Raw genomic sequence first — 17,753 nt, 5'->3', positions numbered from 1 at the left:
AAAATGCTCTTAGGAAAATCAACATTCTTCAGATCACGTTTAATGGAAATTTTACCATAAAATTAGTGAGAAACAAATTGAGATGGGTGTTGAAGGGATTGTATGGAATTTTTTTGCTAAATTTAGATGGAATTTTTTTCTGCAGTTTGGCAACAATTTGGGAAACTGTAAAATAGGGACCTTTCCGGTACTAGTAAGTCAGTGAACAGATGAGGTCTAGAACAGACCTATATTCTAACATCCTACTTTATATAATGAAATCAAAAGAATTATTCTGATGTTTTTATTTTCTTAAGTCTTTGACTGTTCAAGATCAAACAAGAATTAAAAGAATTAAAAACATTACAGCAAAGACTTTTCTCCTAATGCGTCCATCTCTCCTGGGAACCATCAGTCCTATAGGAAAATTTATTCTCAGCAGTTATCTAGCATTTCACTGCATACTCAGAAGGTCTGGACAGTCCAAAAAGCATCAACACTTATGAGTTGCTTTAAACAAACCTTCTAAGATGTGATTATCATCAAACATCTTCACTAAAATTAAAAGGAAATCTAACTGGCTACCTGTGCTTGAGACAGCAAAGTACGCAGCACTTATCCTGTGCAGTAAATGGTTCTGTAGCATTTCTTATTACCAGTAATTTTACAACATCTCCCTTCATTGCATACATAATGGGAAGAAGTGTATTGTCATTAAATTGTTCTTAGTAAACACTGCTGCAAAGGTACTTGGCAGATAATAAAATGAGCAGCCCTATGCTCAACATCACCGTTGTTAACAGCAGATGTGCTGCTGCTCACAGAGAGTTTACCACAAAACACAGGAGAAGGCTACTTTGCTCAGGATATTAGCTGTCCATCTGTAAGCCAACAGAAACGAGCACTGGTTCCAGCCCCTGGGAGAAGAACCAGAATGGGATTTTTCTGTCTTTCTGCAATAAACACTGAATGCTACTCAGCAAAGGAGATGGCTGGAACAAGCTTTTTTCCCCCCCTTTCCCTGAAAAGGACTAGGGCTGTGTCCAGTTCTGAGCAAATACCTTCTGAGGTTTAAAATCTAAACCTCAACGTGTTTTATTTCACTCTTAAATGATCAGAAGTCTCATACCATCCTGCCTTTTCCAATATTATATACTTCTTAAAAAAATAATCAAGAGAACTGCAGTCAAATCATTTAAGTAGGAGAAAATGTTAAAAAGTGACTGATCAACAGCATTTGGTTCTCATTGGCCTAAAATTATCTGATTTTCAGTTGTCTTTTGCTTAGTGTCCTTCCTGTACTCTTGTCTTCTGTAGCCACTCTCACAGTGTTTCAGTAGAGGGAAAGGCTGCAGAGACTTTTCAAGACCCACCAAGCAGACCTCATGCATCCTTTTGAGCCCAAGGCATTTCCATTGTAGCTACAGAAAACAGCTAATTTGAATACAACTCACATTCTCCTCCTCCTGCTTAGTTAATGCCAGGGCTTCGAGGTCCTTTTCAGAAAAGTCCAGGGTACTTTGTAATCACACCTAAGGAGTACATCATCCTCCATGAGCCAGAGACCAGCTCCTACCTCTATCGTCTTAAGTGCACTTAACAGGGAGTTGCAATGACCTGATGCAACTGATGTCAAACACTAACAAATAACAAGGCAAAGGGTAAAGAAGACATTAAGTACTTAACAAGACCCACCAAAGTTCCCTCACAACTGCTGCACAAACCCACACTTCCCACCCTCCTGCATGTCTGTAACAGTCCTCCAGCCCTTGCTGACATGACTTGCAACTCACCCTAACTCCTCTTAGGCTCAGTTTGGACAGGCAGCTCACATGCAACAGAAGCATGGCATCCATCATATTGGAGGAATCTTTTTGTCAATTACCTCAAAGTTTGCCTGGCATCTGATGGTTAGAAAGCATTTGGGAAGCATTCCCATGGGATTTCAGCTATTTTAGGCCCTTTTTTTTCAAACTGACCAGCAGAACAGCAGACCTGTTGAAACAAGGTACTTCAGAAGAGAGAGGCTGCACTGCAGACACTGTTCTCTGGTACTCTACTCTTTTTAAATCTCTAGGATGCAAGAATTTTTCAGTATTACCAACAGTACAAGCACCAAGGTTTGGGTTTTTTTCCCTAATACCCAGCACACCACAACCCAAAACCAGCAAACTCAGTAAAAAGTCTCAGCATGCACTTGCAATTATAACTTTCATCATAAATCCACTTCACTGTGCCTGTGATTCATTTAAGAGCTATCCAAAACTAAATTAAGTTTAGGAGTCTTTCTGGCATGATTAAATCTTTCTTTTCACCATATTTAACAGCAATGCAAGAGAGCTCAGGGAGCAGGGGAGGTGAGATCATTACCACATTGCAAAGCAGTCAGAGCATCACTTGCAGGAGGAATTGTGTCCTCCTGTCTATTAGCTTCTTCTCTTTTCCTTGCCTTTCTTTACTATATTTGTAACATAGTCACACTGAGCTAGACTGCTTAGTAGAGAACCATTATGGAAAGGTGACAGAGGATGAGAAGCAAGGATTTAAGAAAATAACAGTGTGTTACCTGGTCATCACAGTCTCTGGTGGAAGGTGTGAAATGGGGACCATATCAAGATAACTGCCAGCATTTGCTGCTGCCTTTGCTCAGCCTCACAGCCTGGCACTGAGCCCTTATGGCCCATGAAAGCACAATCTGGTCTTTTCCATGTCTTGCCCCATCTCTTCCATGAAATTTCAATAACCCAAGGAGAAACTACATTACTATTAGAAACCATGACACTTTCAGACTGCTAACACCTTTGTCTGCTTACATCACTGCCAATACCAAAATAATGACTACATACTGGAATTGTAAGAATGAATTTGAAGCCTTGGCAGCAGTTTTCTTTCTCTTCCCTGTCAAACTCCAGTTACAGCAATGTTTCTCTATCTGCACCAAAGCACTGCCTTGAGCAGACCACTGTAACCAAAGTCTCTGTTGCATCCAGTGTAACTGGCTGAATATACAGAGGTGTTATTTCACTGTCAAGACAAACCCCCGCAGGCTTTAGATAGAAGTGACATATTGAATACTATGTATTTGTATTGTTTCACCATGAATAAAAGGAACCCAGACTTCTTTTCTAGCTGACACAATTAATGTCCTTTTTATTCCATTTTAAATGTATCATGTCCTTCATATCACAAAGTATAAAATTTATGAGAAATACAGCATTATAAATGTAGAAATCCTATACTGGGAAGGTGGGAGGTAGACTTTACCATCAACAACAAATTAAATATCTGCTTCTCTTCCAAGAGTTGTACGTATGTCCTTCCTATTTTTAGTACTTGAACTAATGTTAAGTATGTGCTTTGCTTTGTGATAAAGACTGATTTTCCTGATAGTTACCAAGCACAGGAGATTCTTCATTCTAGGCTCCCCTGCCCCTTAACCCTTGATCATACATCTTGGGCGGCAGGAGTCACATTCCTCTTCTAGCAGGACAGAAGTGTAAGAAAACAGAGTGAGGGATGGCAAACTGGAAAAGTGGGCCAGTAGTTGTCCCACATTAGAAGATCTACCCTGCTCCTTTTCTTCATTCCTCCCACTCCTTATGCACCAGTTTGGCTGTCCCCCCACTCCTGTGGCAGCTCATCAGTCACTACACAGCAGTGGCACTGTGGCATGGCAGCATCCCTCACTTTGATTCCCTTCCCAGGCTCCATCTCAACCTTTCTCCTTCCAACAGCGTTAGAATCACAGACCAGATGTAATCAGGACTTGAAGTAATCCTTGGGTGTCAGACCAGGAGAAGGAAAAGCATCATTGGTAGCCTGCAATGCTTTTTGCTTATGGAGGCAAAATCATTGGGCACTAAGGCAGTTGTTGACATTGAGCATTTATATCAGAGCCGTATGAAGCTCCTGTGTAACACCACATAAATATTCTGGACTCAAATGTACTTCAACTTGTACAATTTTTTTCAATTACCCAGTCTCAAATATTTATTCCCTGTGAGCTGCTTCTCACATTGCCAAGGAGCATCAGGGATTATAGTGCCATGTTTTGCCTGACACTGGACTAAAGCAGCAACGGATCTGTGGTTTCTAGTTAGACAAAATTAGTTTCTCAGGATTAGAACATTTGCATACATCTTTTTTACTGTCCTGAACTGTTTCATCACCGTTTTATTCACCTTAAATACACTCGGATTCTAAAATATATTTATTATGACCTCAAGTTCCCATGCTAGACATTAATTCATAAATGTATCTCCCTAATTCAGACTGATGCACACCAGAGCACAGCCAAGTTACAGATCTCAGGCCTGACTTGATAGTCCTTTCTCCCAAATTAAAATGCTTACATGCCTTTAATCTACTGATTTCTTTTCACTGACAAAAATAGTAAAAACTAATAACATCGCTATATAAATGTTCATGACATGAATCCTGTTCTTTATGTCACTGTTAGCTTTGGATTCTCTTCTGAGAGCCAGGCCTAGGAGATGGACACGAGACAGACTGCAACAAAGGCTTGAATCACAGAGCTGGTCACTCCTAATGCTACACAGAGACCAAGGGCAAACACATGCAATTTTGGGGGGAATGATACATTTATGGTAAGGCTTCCCTTTATCATGTTTGTATAAAACCTAATCACACAACAACTGGCAAAAACAATTCCCAAGGCTATGGCCAAGAAAACTTCTACCTGCTGTTTTCCAGAATTTTCAAATCCCATGTATTCAAAAGAGAGAACAGCTGAGCTGACATTGGCATAGCTGATGCCCCTGAATCTTACATTTTCACCCATGTTCCCCCAGCACGGATGGCAGTGTTGATGCTTCAGCTGTTTTAAGGCCCACTGGGAATTAACTACTATTGCTGCTTAGGGCAGTATGCAATGAATTACTGGCTGTGAGCAGTTTTATAAACAATCACAGATCTTGTACTTGAAAACCTAAAAATCCTATCCATATAGGAAGAATTTTGGTCATTAACAAAAAATTTCTGCAGTGAAGAAAATCCTCTGTAGAGTGAATAAATTCCAAATCTCAATTATGCCTAATATTTTATGCATTGTAGCTAAATTTCATGTTTTTCCTCATAAGTGGCATGCTACTATGATTAATATTAAAGAATGCACTAAGTGGGAAAGATGTTGCTCAAATATTTATAGCGCAAGTTCAAAAATATCTGAATTTTGAGTTCTAAGACACATGCTATCACCGTGGTGCCAAGTGAGGTGATATAAAGAAGGGACTGAAAGCCCTAAGACTCTGTTAATGGTTTACTGTTATTTCTTTGGTGTACTGTGAATGCAGTTTAGCCTGAAAGCAATGCTAATGGCCAAATATTAACAGAAATATAAAAATAATATATAAGAAAACACCTTCTAGGGAGGTGGGAATGCTTTGGAACTGATCTTAGCCCCATCTTTTTCTGTAAAACCACTCACCTACTTCTTTCTGATGGTGGCAGCAACATAATAAAGACAACAATAATTATTGGAACTACCTATGTACTTGAGAAATACAAAGTTCAAGTATCTTGCATTGGTAAATCCTTTCCAAGTGATCTATAACATGTAGAAAATGTGCCTGCCTACATGAGCATCACCTGGACCTCATATCTCCAAATCATCTGTCTTTAAGTCACAATCTGTATGAGTATCAACAAGATGCAGAGACTCTCCCATGAATCTCTTCCAGATTTGCCTTACCAGAGATGAATTGGAGACATGCTGCTTTTAACGCTATCCCATTAGCTGGCTTTACTCATAAACAGCCATCAAGGAAATTCTACTAGACAAAAAAAAAAAAAAAAGAGGAAGCCCAGATAGAACTGGGATTCATCATGCAGGAAAGAGCTTCATAACTAGATTTCACACTTGGTACAGTTTCCAGTAATTTGTTTGAGACTTCTCACATGCAGCTGCATTTTCCACCTCAGGAGACAAACCAAATTAGCTAATGAAACTCTGGAACTTGAAGACAGGATCTTCAGAAGGCTTAGGGAGGGAAGTGGCCAAGTAAATTCATGAAATGAGGGTGGAAAAAACTGGAAGGAAACAAATCAGAGAAGAAAGTTTTTCAACTGTGGGGACTGGAACTTAGCATTAGGAAGACCAACAAGGGCAGGGGGAGAGTGTTATGGGAACACTGGATTTTGTTCTTGTTCTCATGCACACCTTCAGCTTTGTGTACCTGAAGTCAGAACACACAACTTACCTCGCTCACATGTTCTACCCCAGTAGCCAGTGCCAGTGCAGTCACAAATGAAGCGGTTCCAGCCATCCTTGCAGACTGCATTGTTCTTACACGGGTAGCTGTCACACTGCTTGGTGCTGAGGCGGGAGCAGGAGGACTTGACCCCGGCGGCATTCTGCGCCTCTGCCAGCTGCCGGATGTTCTTGCTTCGGCCGTCAATGAACAAGTCTCGGATACAGCCCACGTAGCCATAGTTCAGCATTGCTGTCCAGAGCTCTGTGGGAAGGATGAGTCCTGCCCGGTTCTCAGGCAGCCCACCCAGGTACATGTCACCTTCCAGATCCAGGATCTCACTCTCCCCGCTAGCGGTGAATGGCGTGCGTCGGCTGTTCACTGATATGGTACCTAAAAGAGGAAGATAAGGAGACATCAGCACTTTCAACTACAGACTCAGTTCAGTTCATTTTTTCCCAATAACTGAGTGAGGTTTAAAGTTCAGCACAGGAGAGTGAAGATTCTTTCCTACCCAAATGGCATTTTAACAGTATCTTTCACACAGCTCCCTCTCCTCCTGATCGACAGGTCCTAAGTACTTCTATGCAGCAACTGATCACGTGTCTATATCCCAAATTGCATTAGAAAGTCAGAAGCATAATAATTCAATAGATAAATAAGAGCATTTAAAATTTGAGCATTATTCAATGGTATTCATCCAGCAAAGCAAAAACATATTGAAAACACACAGGAGTTCGATGGCATAAAGACTAGAGAGAAAAAAGATATGCAAAAACCCCCACTATACAGCTCTTTCAGAAAACACTTCACCAATCCCTCCAAACCTGGACCAACATGGGCACGTTTGTAAATGACATGGAGAGAATGGCTGATGCATTGGAGGAAGCATTGGGTTACCATTTAGAGAAACCATTGCAAGGTGGAGCACCAGACTGATAACAGTGTTTGTTGTAAATCAAAACCAATAAATACAAAGTTACAAGACCGGAATCACCAAAGCCTCACACATAAGTACAGGCTAATGACCAGCTGGCTAAGGAGCAACTCTGCAGAAAAGGACTGGGACATTTGGCAGACAAATTGAACCTTGAACAAGAATTAGCACTGTGAACTCGTAGTGGCAAGAGACACAAGCTGTAGTAGGGTGTCCTGGTTCCAGCCAGAACAGAGGGAATTCTTTGCAGTAGCTGGGAGAGGCATGGCCAGGGGAAGCAAGTGAGCAATGTGATTTTTGATTTGCAGAGTCTCAACAGGACCACTGAATAGGAGAGTACCTTTCTTAAGCCACAACATAAGGGAATCTCCAACTCCATAGAAAAGCCCATTTTTTTACCACAAAAGTGGTCAAACACAAAAAGAGAAACCTCAGAGAGCTTTACCAGACTGAAAGCATTCAAAGCTCAACTGTACACAATCCTGAAGAAAGTCTAAACTGAACTAGAAATCTCCAGAAGTTTGTCCCAAAATAAAATATTGTATAGCTCTACAAAGAAAGTTTTCTAGTTTCCATTTTATACAGGAAAATTGAGAAAGAGAGAGACAAATTTATATGTGAACAACAGTTATTATTAAAACTGTGATAATTTCTATATGCTCCAAATCAAATGTGGGAATACTGCATTGAGGTCATTCTCATATATTTCAAGAAATTGTCCCAGCACATAAAATAATCAGAACATATAATACAGAAATATAATCAGAATATTTAAAACAGGTACAGAAAAGCAAAGTGACTTGTTTAAGGTCAGACAGTGCATCCAAAGAAAAACAGGGAACATAATGCACATCTCTCACATTCCAGAACACTGTATTCTTCTGAAGAGCATTCAGCAGTTTCTATGATAGGGATATCTGCCCACCAGACACTCATCTAAAAATCAGCAATTCGCTCTCCCTAGCTATAAATCATCACATTGAATTGCCTTGTCATTAAGACAGTCTGTCTTCAGAGACACTATCCAAGCTTTAAGATTAATTCCACATCATTGGATTTTTATCAGACACCCCTACAATAAGGAAGGAGAGTTAATAGAGTTAACTCTATTGTCTCTGTAATAAAGTACAGTTGTGTACACACACCTTTTCTTCAGTTGTAAGAGGTATCTTCTTAGAGAATTGCATGTATGACACAGACACAAGATATTCCATCTGTGTGATTTTCCACAATAATTGAGGAATAATATCAGAGGCAGCAGAGTGTCAGAAGCAACAGAGGCATTACAAATTAAAGGCTCAAAGAGAATCACAGTTATTTGATGAATCATTTTGTATCAACAAGCTGGAGCACCACAGGCATTTTCTCTTTTATAAAATAAGGAAAGAGAAAATGTGACAGTACACATACTGTCACACAGGCAGCATGTCATGGAGCCACAGGAACACAACTCCCTTTCCACTGCTATTTGTCAAAAGCAGCCTGTAGAGTACATATTACTCTAAAGCTTAGAACCAAAACACTGGAGGGCTGAGCTCTAGACAGATGCTACTGTGGAGAGAACGAACACGCGCAAATGCCACAAAGATAAAGAAATCCCCTAAAAGACAAGAAATATTGGATAATATGAAGTGTAAAACCTGGAGAAAGATGGTGAGATGGTGAACAAGAAATAGGCTAGACAGCAACCTAAATTTCTGAGTGTTTTGTACCCTGCAATAACTCCTGCAAGGAGATGGCAGTACTTTGGATGAACAGTGCTTTTAAGACCAAGCTGCTGAGATGGAGAAGTCGTGTATTGATCCTAGAAAGGAGCACTTGCATAAGCTGACATCCTTTTTTTTTTTTCCTCTAGAATCCCCTGGTTTTCACTCTGCTTAGAGTAGATCCAAGTCCATCTTGAGAAATCAGAAGCATCTAAGCATCTCCTCTGCAGTGCCGTCTCCTCTTAGTGCTGGACTGAAGAACAGACCAAAACACCCCCTGAGGGCAGAACAGGCACACCAAATAGTGCACTGACACAACTGTAAACCAAACCATTTAGTAAGATTTTTAGTGCCTAGTCAGGTGGGAAGTCAAGTATGTCTTGTAGCTGATGACTAGCTAAAAACATCATCCTGCATAAAATACTCACTGTTCCCCAGCTAGAAACTGTGACAGGTTTTGTGAACCTGCTGGGAGCTTTCTCAAAGGACAGAAAGGTTACAGGACCTTTAATAAAGGACAGAAAGGTTAGGCATCCATGTCCATACTGCCAGCTTCTGTCAGAGTAGAAAGATGAAATCAGGTTTTGTTGCTCTGGCAGCCAACACAGACCAAAGCATACACAAGGCCTAAGGGGACTAGAGATGCCAGAGGTTATCTGAGCATGACTGCCAAGCTTCCCTGCCTTAGTGCACTGCAATAGTGAAAATTTGGGTTTTTAAGCTATTTTAGATCAGCAGAACCTGAAGTTTTGGACTGTTACATAAATGGGAAAAAAACAGAGAGGCATGACATTTAACATAGGCCTTGCTGCTTTAGTAATGAGAATCAGAACTTGCAGGTTACTCACTCATTAAACTCAAAAGGGTGTTTTTAGCCCCCATTAAGTAAATTAATTGTTCTGTTTCCAAATTGTAGTCATCTATACTGGGGGGAGAAAATCTTCAGTGTGTAACCATTATCCGGTCCACACGTGGAAGAAAAGCCAAGGACTAAACAAGAAGAGGTCTTGAACTCCTTTCTCACACTTATCCAAAGTGGGTAAGTGTATCATTGGATAATAGTGACTGAGGGTACAATGTGAAGAAATCAATGCCAGTAGCCTGGTTTTCTCAGGACACGAGACATCAGTCATTAATTAAGCATTCATTGTGAGCAGGGAACACAACAAAACAAAAAGGAAAAAAAAGAAAAATAAAAAAAGAACAAGACATCATACAAACATGTTCTTTCTTGTTGAGAGAACTGTTTCAAAATCCGTTACCTCTAATCAGTGTCCAGAACATCATAAACCTCCCTGCCAAGTGACAAACAAGTCAGCCCTACAGTGTCATCCATCAAGTAGCAATGTGTCTGCCACAGCCTCCTGTGTATGTGTCCAAATTAACACGTGTCCTTCTTGGTAGCATTTTGCAAACATTCTTTGCACCAGAGCCTCTGTGAGTTCTGTCTCTTCTCCCTCTGCAGCTGCTTCTTCAGGGATGACACAGTCCCCAAGGGAGCAAGCAAAACTGAAGTCAGTATGAAACACAGCTAATTGAGTTTACCCCTAGAAGTTAATTAAATTCCAGCAATTCTAAAGAAATCAAAGCTCCATTTATTTATTTATGGCTTCCTTTGTAAAATGCTCCTATCGATGTCTTTAGGAGATAGCAATACATAACCACACATATTAAGTCCAAGCAGAGCACCATGCCAAATACAAATCATCAAAGGAAAAATAGCTTCAGGCAAAAACCTGTTCAAACAGCTAGGCCTTGCATGGTATCTCAAAGTCAGCTCTTCCAAAAACTAAAGGGAAGCAAATTCTAGCACTGCATTCCCTATACTGATGGTGTTCAGCAACTGGAAACATAAAATTAGGGACCTAAAACTATCATCTGGAGATCACCAGACAAATCTCAAATCCATTAGCAAATGTAAGCAAAATTCCTTTTGAAGTGAAGGCTTTGAGATACCAACTGTTCAGAAAAAATTCAAGTACAATTGTTATTCTCTAGATGAAGCTACAGTAACTGAGCTTTTATTTTTCTCCACAATTTCAGAGTAGATCATGAGAATGTTAGCTTGATATTCAGCACTGGAAACAATAAAAATATCTCTTGGCAATTGCATGGTAAATGTGTTTTTAGAATACTAAAGCCCATATTTGAAAATGAGAAGCTGCAAAGAAAGAAAAGAAACATCCACTGAATGCTGCCTCAGATTTTAAGACTAGAATCGGTCATTCAAAAGAGTAATGAAACCTAAATCAAAACCACAGAATACTAAAGGGAACAGAATGGGATGAAAATATTGATCTGTTGCCATAATTTTGTTACTGGTTGTGCCCATTCATCTTTTTTTTCTCTCAACAAGATCCCAAATGCTGAATCCCAAGGTAGATCAGGAAGAAGTTCTCAAGCTGAGAACAATGGTGCTGAAGGACCTTAAACCTTACCATGGCCCACAAAGAAATCATCACCATAACTATGCATGCAATTGCAAATATATGTCCAGAATACCTAAAGATTGTGAATAAAATATTAATAGATTACCTCTGTGATGTGCTACTCAAAGTTCTCACTACACATTTTTGTTAAATGTTTTCGTTAAACCATTCACATCTTTGCCTTGCTGGATAAACACCACTGGAATAACACTCTGCTTTGTTAAGGAGGTGACTCATATTTAACAGGTTTTAAATATTCTGGGAATTAATACATAGCCCTAGGTCTGAATCTGAAATATGAATCTATTTAAGAAAAAGTTATAACTATACCCGATCTTCCATCTCGTTGAATATCCACATGATACCACTCTCCATCATTGGCTTTCTTCTGGGTGGCCTTGACTTTAATGGTCCCAGAGCCCATGTCCAGCAGCAAGTAGAGGTTTCCATCTAGAAGCTCAACTGCAAAAAAGTCTACCTTTGTATTTTTCTGGCTTCTGGTATCTTTCCTCTCCTGAGGCTTGCCGTGGGTGAAAAGGATCAGTCCATTGGGTTCAGTGGTTCGAAAATCAAATGAGATGGAGCCCATCCTCTTGGTATTCCATTTAGGCAGACTAATATAGGCCTCAGGTGTCTCGAAGCTGATGGGGTCCAGTGTAGCCACATTTTCACATATGAATTTCACTTCCCCATAGATCTTCATCTTAGTATCACCAATCCGTGCCAAGCGAGACAGCTCCAGACGAATGTCATTATTCTTATAAACAACCTGCCAGACACAAGGAAAAGTATCATACATCAATCCTGCATACAATACAAACACCCCAATTACTTTCAGCCATGGGAGATAAACTTTTCCCAAAAGGCAGTGGGGAGAAGAAAGGAGAAAGTGCAAGAGTCTGACATCATGACAGAGGGAGCAAGTTGAACCAGAAGAGTGTATAGAAATGACAGCAATGGGTACTTTGCAATGACTTTAGATCAGATAAGCAGTCAGAAGACAACATTTAACTGAAGGGCAGTGAGAACAATTAACTCTACCACAGGCCCACTCAGCTGTAAAAGCTTCTGTACATAAAATCCAGTGTGTGTTTGGTATCATGCTGTTATATTTGCATAAATCCCATACAAAATACATAACAAAGTATAACCTCCATGTCCATCTCTACTAGCCACAGCAGGGAACTCGGTACCACTGTCATTTCTCTATTATTCCTATAGCCTACTTAACTACCAGGAGAGAGATGCAGAAGAATTTCAGCAAGTTGCTGTGAACTGTTAGTGATTGCCCTGTGGGTCCTGAAGAAAAAAATAACAAAGGCTTAAAATTTCTCTGAGCAAGAAATCTTAGATCACTACTGACACAAGCTTGCCATGGAAATATCTCTATAGCTTACCCTTACTTCAAGAAACCAACAATTTTTTGTGCTAACACATAAAAATCTGTACATTTTCAGTGCCTGGACTCTCACTTTCTCTGGGTTAAGGACCAGAACTTTGGGGCCTATTCCTGCTACATGGATTGAAATTAGCCAAGAGAAGAGTCTTAAACAGGCAAGCACTCCTGAGCATGTCTGGCTTACTCAGGAGTCCAGACCTCCTACTCTCCTCTTTCTCTCAGGTTCAGAATGAATTCCTGGAAAGCAGACTCTTCTCTGGCCCATGCCATTCTCACAGAGGCAGGAACTGGAGAAGGCACAAAATTGCAATACTTGTAAACTGTACTTCCTCTCAATCACCTTCCACACTTGCTAAATGCAGAGCTGGCATGTACAGCAAGTAAAACCACCTCTGCTACTAGCACAATTTTTATTGAATTCTTGTTCAGTGATACTACTGAAGACTAATTTCTTCTAAGGAGTTATTATTCTAAAATACTTTGTGTCTGTCACATATAGCTTATATATATACACACATATTTGATTTCTGCTTTCAAAATCTTATCAGGATGAGTTGCCAGCAATTTGTTACAGAAATAGAAGGGAAAGGAGATATGCATTGTTACTTCTTCTACTATTAGAACAGGAAAGTCAGAGAAATGTGTATGCAGTAAATACTAAAAGGCAAATGAGAGAAAGAATGAGGGATAAGCTTTAGATTAGGTAACTTCTAGATTAAAAAATAAATTAAATCGTGATTCAATACATTCATAGCTGGCAAAAATTCCAGCTTTCTCTAAGCATTAAAGGAGAATTTCCCCAGTGCAGTCAGATTTTCCTGTTGCAAAGGCGAAACGCCGTGTGAAAGGTGAAGCCAGCTGTTAAATCCCATTTGGAGAAATGGCACAAAGCTCTAGCTCTTCCCAGCAGAGGACAGTATTGACCCACAGTCACTGGGTCCAATTCCTAATAATGTGCTCTGCCCTCACACAGGCATCAGAAACATCAAGGCTATTAATATCTGCAACAGGGATAAAATTCATTTTCAATTTATGGGACTGTAGTAGTTTTATTCTACAGATTAATCACGTCAAATGCTCTCATTAGAGAGACCATACACCTCCTTCCACTGACACAGCAAGGGGGTGCATTAGAGTCTCCTCTCTTCCCAGACAATGAGGTGCACCTCAGTCAGACTTCAGTTCTGAGCACTGCATGAAGTCCTGTCTCTGCTTCTCAAGGAGAAAGAGGAAATAAATAGAGCAACTAAAAGGATGGAACAGGATGCTTTATGAGGATAGGCTGAAAAGGCCAAGCTCATATTTGGAGAGGACTGAGAAAAATATGATTGAAGTTTACAGAAGATGGAGAAGGTTAATGTGGAACTGCTCTTTGCCAAACCCAGCAATAACAAAGTTAGAGGCATTTGCTGAAACTTGTATGAAATCAGCATAAAATGGATTTTTAGAAGTAGTTATTTACACAGAGGGTAGTGAACTTCTGGTACTTGCTGCCAGGGGAGGTCATGGAAGTAGGGTACAACAGAAGACACAAAAAGAACCAGAAATAACAATGGACAGCAAGTGCACAAAGTGATACTGAAGGAAAAAGGAAGGAGTGCATCTTCTAGCAATTGTAAACCAACAGCAGTGGGTGCTGCAGAAATGTCAGGGAATGCACCACTGGCAGCAGCCACGGTCCTGTGCTCTTCCTAAACACCACCTGCACCCTCCACTATTGAAGACACCATCCTAGGTGCATGGATTGACCATTCTCCAGGCCCATGAGGGCTTACAATTCTGGTGCACCGTTGCATTTTTGGTTCCACCACAGCACAGAGTTGCTTTGGTGGGCAAGAGAATGCCAGGCCTGAATGAGCTATGGCTTCAATGATTCTAAGGAAGGAGACCTGCCCTTATAAGATACCACTAACAATTGGTCAAACCAACACTCCTCTAAACTGCATCTTGACCCAGTCTTCCCATACATGAGAGGAGCAGACACTGATTGATGGGTGGTGCTGGGTTGTATCTAGCCATGATTCTGAGCTGTTTTCAGCAATCTCCTGGGTTGCTGATAGGGGGAATATCATATGCACATAAGCAGCTCCCACACATAGCTGAGCCACATACAGGTTACTGTATGTGTATACTCCCTCTTTGATGTATTTGATACTTGAGTAATAGATCTCATCTTTTCCGGGGAAATGCCTCTGAGTTTATTTGAGGTGGAATGCTGGCTGCTTTTTGTTTCATTAATCATACAAGTACCACAGCTGGAGAATCCTTGTGACAGAATGCTTTCAAAAGAACCAGAAAAAAATTACATAAAGTTAGTTGTAATCAAGAAAGTGACTAACAATGAAGAATCTGTGGCCAAGGATGAAGAGACTAAGAAAGCAAGTAAAAAGGAAGACCTGGGGAGGAGATGAGGAAGGCTGCTGAATAGATACAAGAGTCCTGAATTCAGTCTTTACAAATAAACATATCCACCCCAGTCTGAATCTCTGTTATTAAAACATTGTTCTAAATTATTTTCTTTTTAAAAAACCCAGAACAAAACACCTAGCTTGAGAAATCTAAAAAAGCACCTTTATGAAAGAAGTGCAAGTGTTTCCATAGGTGACTGGAAACATTATTGACAGATACATTTGGACATCAACATCATGATGTGTAATCAAATGCACCAGAACTCTCATAACAATAAAAGGATAGAAGTAATGGTTGAGTGTAAAACCAATGTGAATCCTTGGCAGGAATGGAGAAATACTAAAGCAGCTTCTGATAATAACAGTTCAATTGTTAAACCAAAGGTTCAAGATTAAGGAGGGAATAAAATTAAATGACTGGCATGCATGTCCCATAGTGGAGAACATTCAAATTCAGTCTGTTTAACAGGCAGAGGTTAAAATGGGATTTGATTGCAATCTACAAGTACCTGTGCAGAAAATGGAATTTGGCAAGAGAGGGGTCTTCAATGTATGTGACGAAGGGACAAAGAGATCTGGGGGCTAGACATTGAAGTTAGAGAAATTCACATTTTAAAATATTATGACTCATTTTCATGAGACTAATTTGCTACTGAAATAATTTACTACAGGTTATAGTATGTTCTCTGCTGCTGGCAAATTTTAAATTAAAATAGTATCTTGTTTTCTCTAAAAGACATAGTGAGACAAGAATTAATTATACAGCAAATCAGCCTAGATGATCATAATGGCTTTTTCTGGCCTCATAACCTATGAATCTTTGTGTTTTAATGAAACCAACAGAGGCTTCAGTGCAGTTTGCAGGACAGATGATGCACTTCTTCCCAACTGCTAAAACTGCCTGGTAAAGGAGAAGATGCTATCATCAGTTCTGGTCTGACCTGTCATCAGTGTGTTCAGTGAAGCTTTTTTTATATTTCTACATGTTTGGGATCCTACCTTAAAACATACCACTAAAAAGGAAGGCAAGCAAAATGCCTTTGACAAAAAAACCTGATTCTATAACTCAAATATGTAAGTTTCAAGAAATAGTTTCTTAGAGTCACCTGCTGCAAGTCAGAGAAGATACATTTGCATGTTTCACTGAACAAGGTTTCTGCTAGCAGTAGAATCTGCCATGTGCAGAGCACTTCCTGCCTCATAGTCTCATTTTACAAGAAACCTCTGAAGTAACTTGAAGGCTCCTCAGTATATGCCAAAATACCTATTGAAACCCACTCCTCTAAGTGGAGTAGCCTCAAATGAGGCTATGACTGTCTCATAATGCTGCTCCTCTCTAGGACAGTCTGCTAGGGCCACACATGGCTTCAAAAGCAAATGAGAAGCAAAGCAATGAAAGCAGTGCCCATAGACTTCTCCATTTATGTCAGATGCCTTCTGAACAATGCCAGTCTTGCCTGTTAAAACAGACACAAGCTTGAATTCATCCCCGGTCTGATATGTATATCAGAGAAGGTCTGAGGAAGTCAAGACATGATTACTGATACAGACATAGCCACCTTTATTTTGGGAATAAAGGTGGAAAAGAAAAAGGGGAAGAAAATTATTAGCAAAAGCTATGCTCAGAACTTTTGAAAAGTAACCTTCATTCCTCCAACCTTAAAATCACTTTATATTGCAAAAATGAAATAAGAATAATAAAAACAATGTTTTTTTCCTTTTCCATGGGGACTGTTTCTAAATACACTTTTACCAAGGAATATTGACCATTCAGTGCCTCTGTTTAATGAATTAGACTAATATAAATGGATGGTCAGGAAAGGGCAGATACACACGGTCCTGATAATCAGCAGTAGCATTTCATGACATCTAAAATACTCTGAGGGAGAAAATGTATACATTAAATCATGTTTCCTATAAATCTGCTGAGAAAGAAGAGCTTGTTTTAAGAAGAGCTAAAACAAATTCACAATCTAGTTTTGAGGTTTCTTTAAAATGGCAAATCTGCAATTCTGAAGCATTCAAGGAATTTCTCCAGCTAAACTTCTTATAAGTTTCACTCATGGGTTAATGACAGCTCTAATCAGATGGCTTTTCACAATGATGAAAAGCATCTCTCCGCAATCAAGTGAAGTTGCAGATAGAGAGGGAGTAACAAAAAAGGAGGGAAAATTATGCGCTAAGTTTGGCCAGTAGCCAATATAAAAACTCCTCTCCAAGTGGGTATTATTAAGCAGGAAACATGATTTTCAGTACAGGCTGGACACAGGCATGCTCCAAAGGGGAATGGCTGCCAATAGCCTGGCAAATTAGATGACTACCATCATGAACTATCACGAAAAAGAGCAATAACCTGAAGGCCTCATATGTTTAGCTAGCTAGGAAGAGCACCTCTGAAGGCCAGCCAAATTGTTCACCTATTGCACCCTGTATAATGCTTTTTCTGTCCCAGGCTGCATCCCTTCACCAACTGCCCAAATCACACAGATTCTCACAAAGGATAACTTCTAGATACTCAGGCTAGTGCCTAAAACTTCTTTAAAGCCATCTACACATAACCAAGCAAGTTCCCACAGAAAAAAAAAAAGTACAGTTTATCCATTGGTTTATTAGACCTGTGTTTTCCTAGTCCTCCCTGACAAGCAAGTAGAAAAAAACCACACGGGGTTAGCAGCACTTTACTTTG

At 39.9% G+C, this 17,753-nt stretch overlaps 1 protein-coding gene across 5 annotated transcripts in view; it reads right to left on the bottom strand.

Moving 5' to 3' along the window:
• The window catches only part of NRXN3 (neurexin 3), a 968,325-nt gene that overhangs the window by 657,121 nt on the left and 293,451 nt on the right, over positions 1–17,753 (bottom strand). For all 5 annotated transcript variants that reach the window (XM_066552373.1, XM_066552369.1, XM_066552370.1 and 2 more), the window contains 2 exons: positions 11,591–12,029; positions 6,198–6,581 (listed from right to left, as the gene is read on the bottom strand). In XM_066552373.1, the coding sequence (XP_066408470.1) occupies positions 6,198–6,581; positions 11,591–12,029 (823 nt within the window). The remainder of the gene's footprint in view (positions 1–6,197; positions 6,582–11,590; positions 12,030–17,753) is intronic.

The sequence above is a fragment of the Molothrus aeneus genome, chromosome 6 (genome assembly GCF_037042795.1).
Source record: "Molothrus aeneus isolate 106 chromosome 6, BPBGC_Maene_1.0, whole genome shotgun sequence".
Taxonomy (NCBI): domain Eukaryota; kingdom Metazoa; phylum Chordata; class Aves; order Passeriformes; family Icteridae; genus Molothrus; species Molothrus aeneus.
The sequence above is the reverse complement of the archived record's forward strand: the minus strand, read 5'-3'. Positions and strand labels throughout refer to the sequence as shown.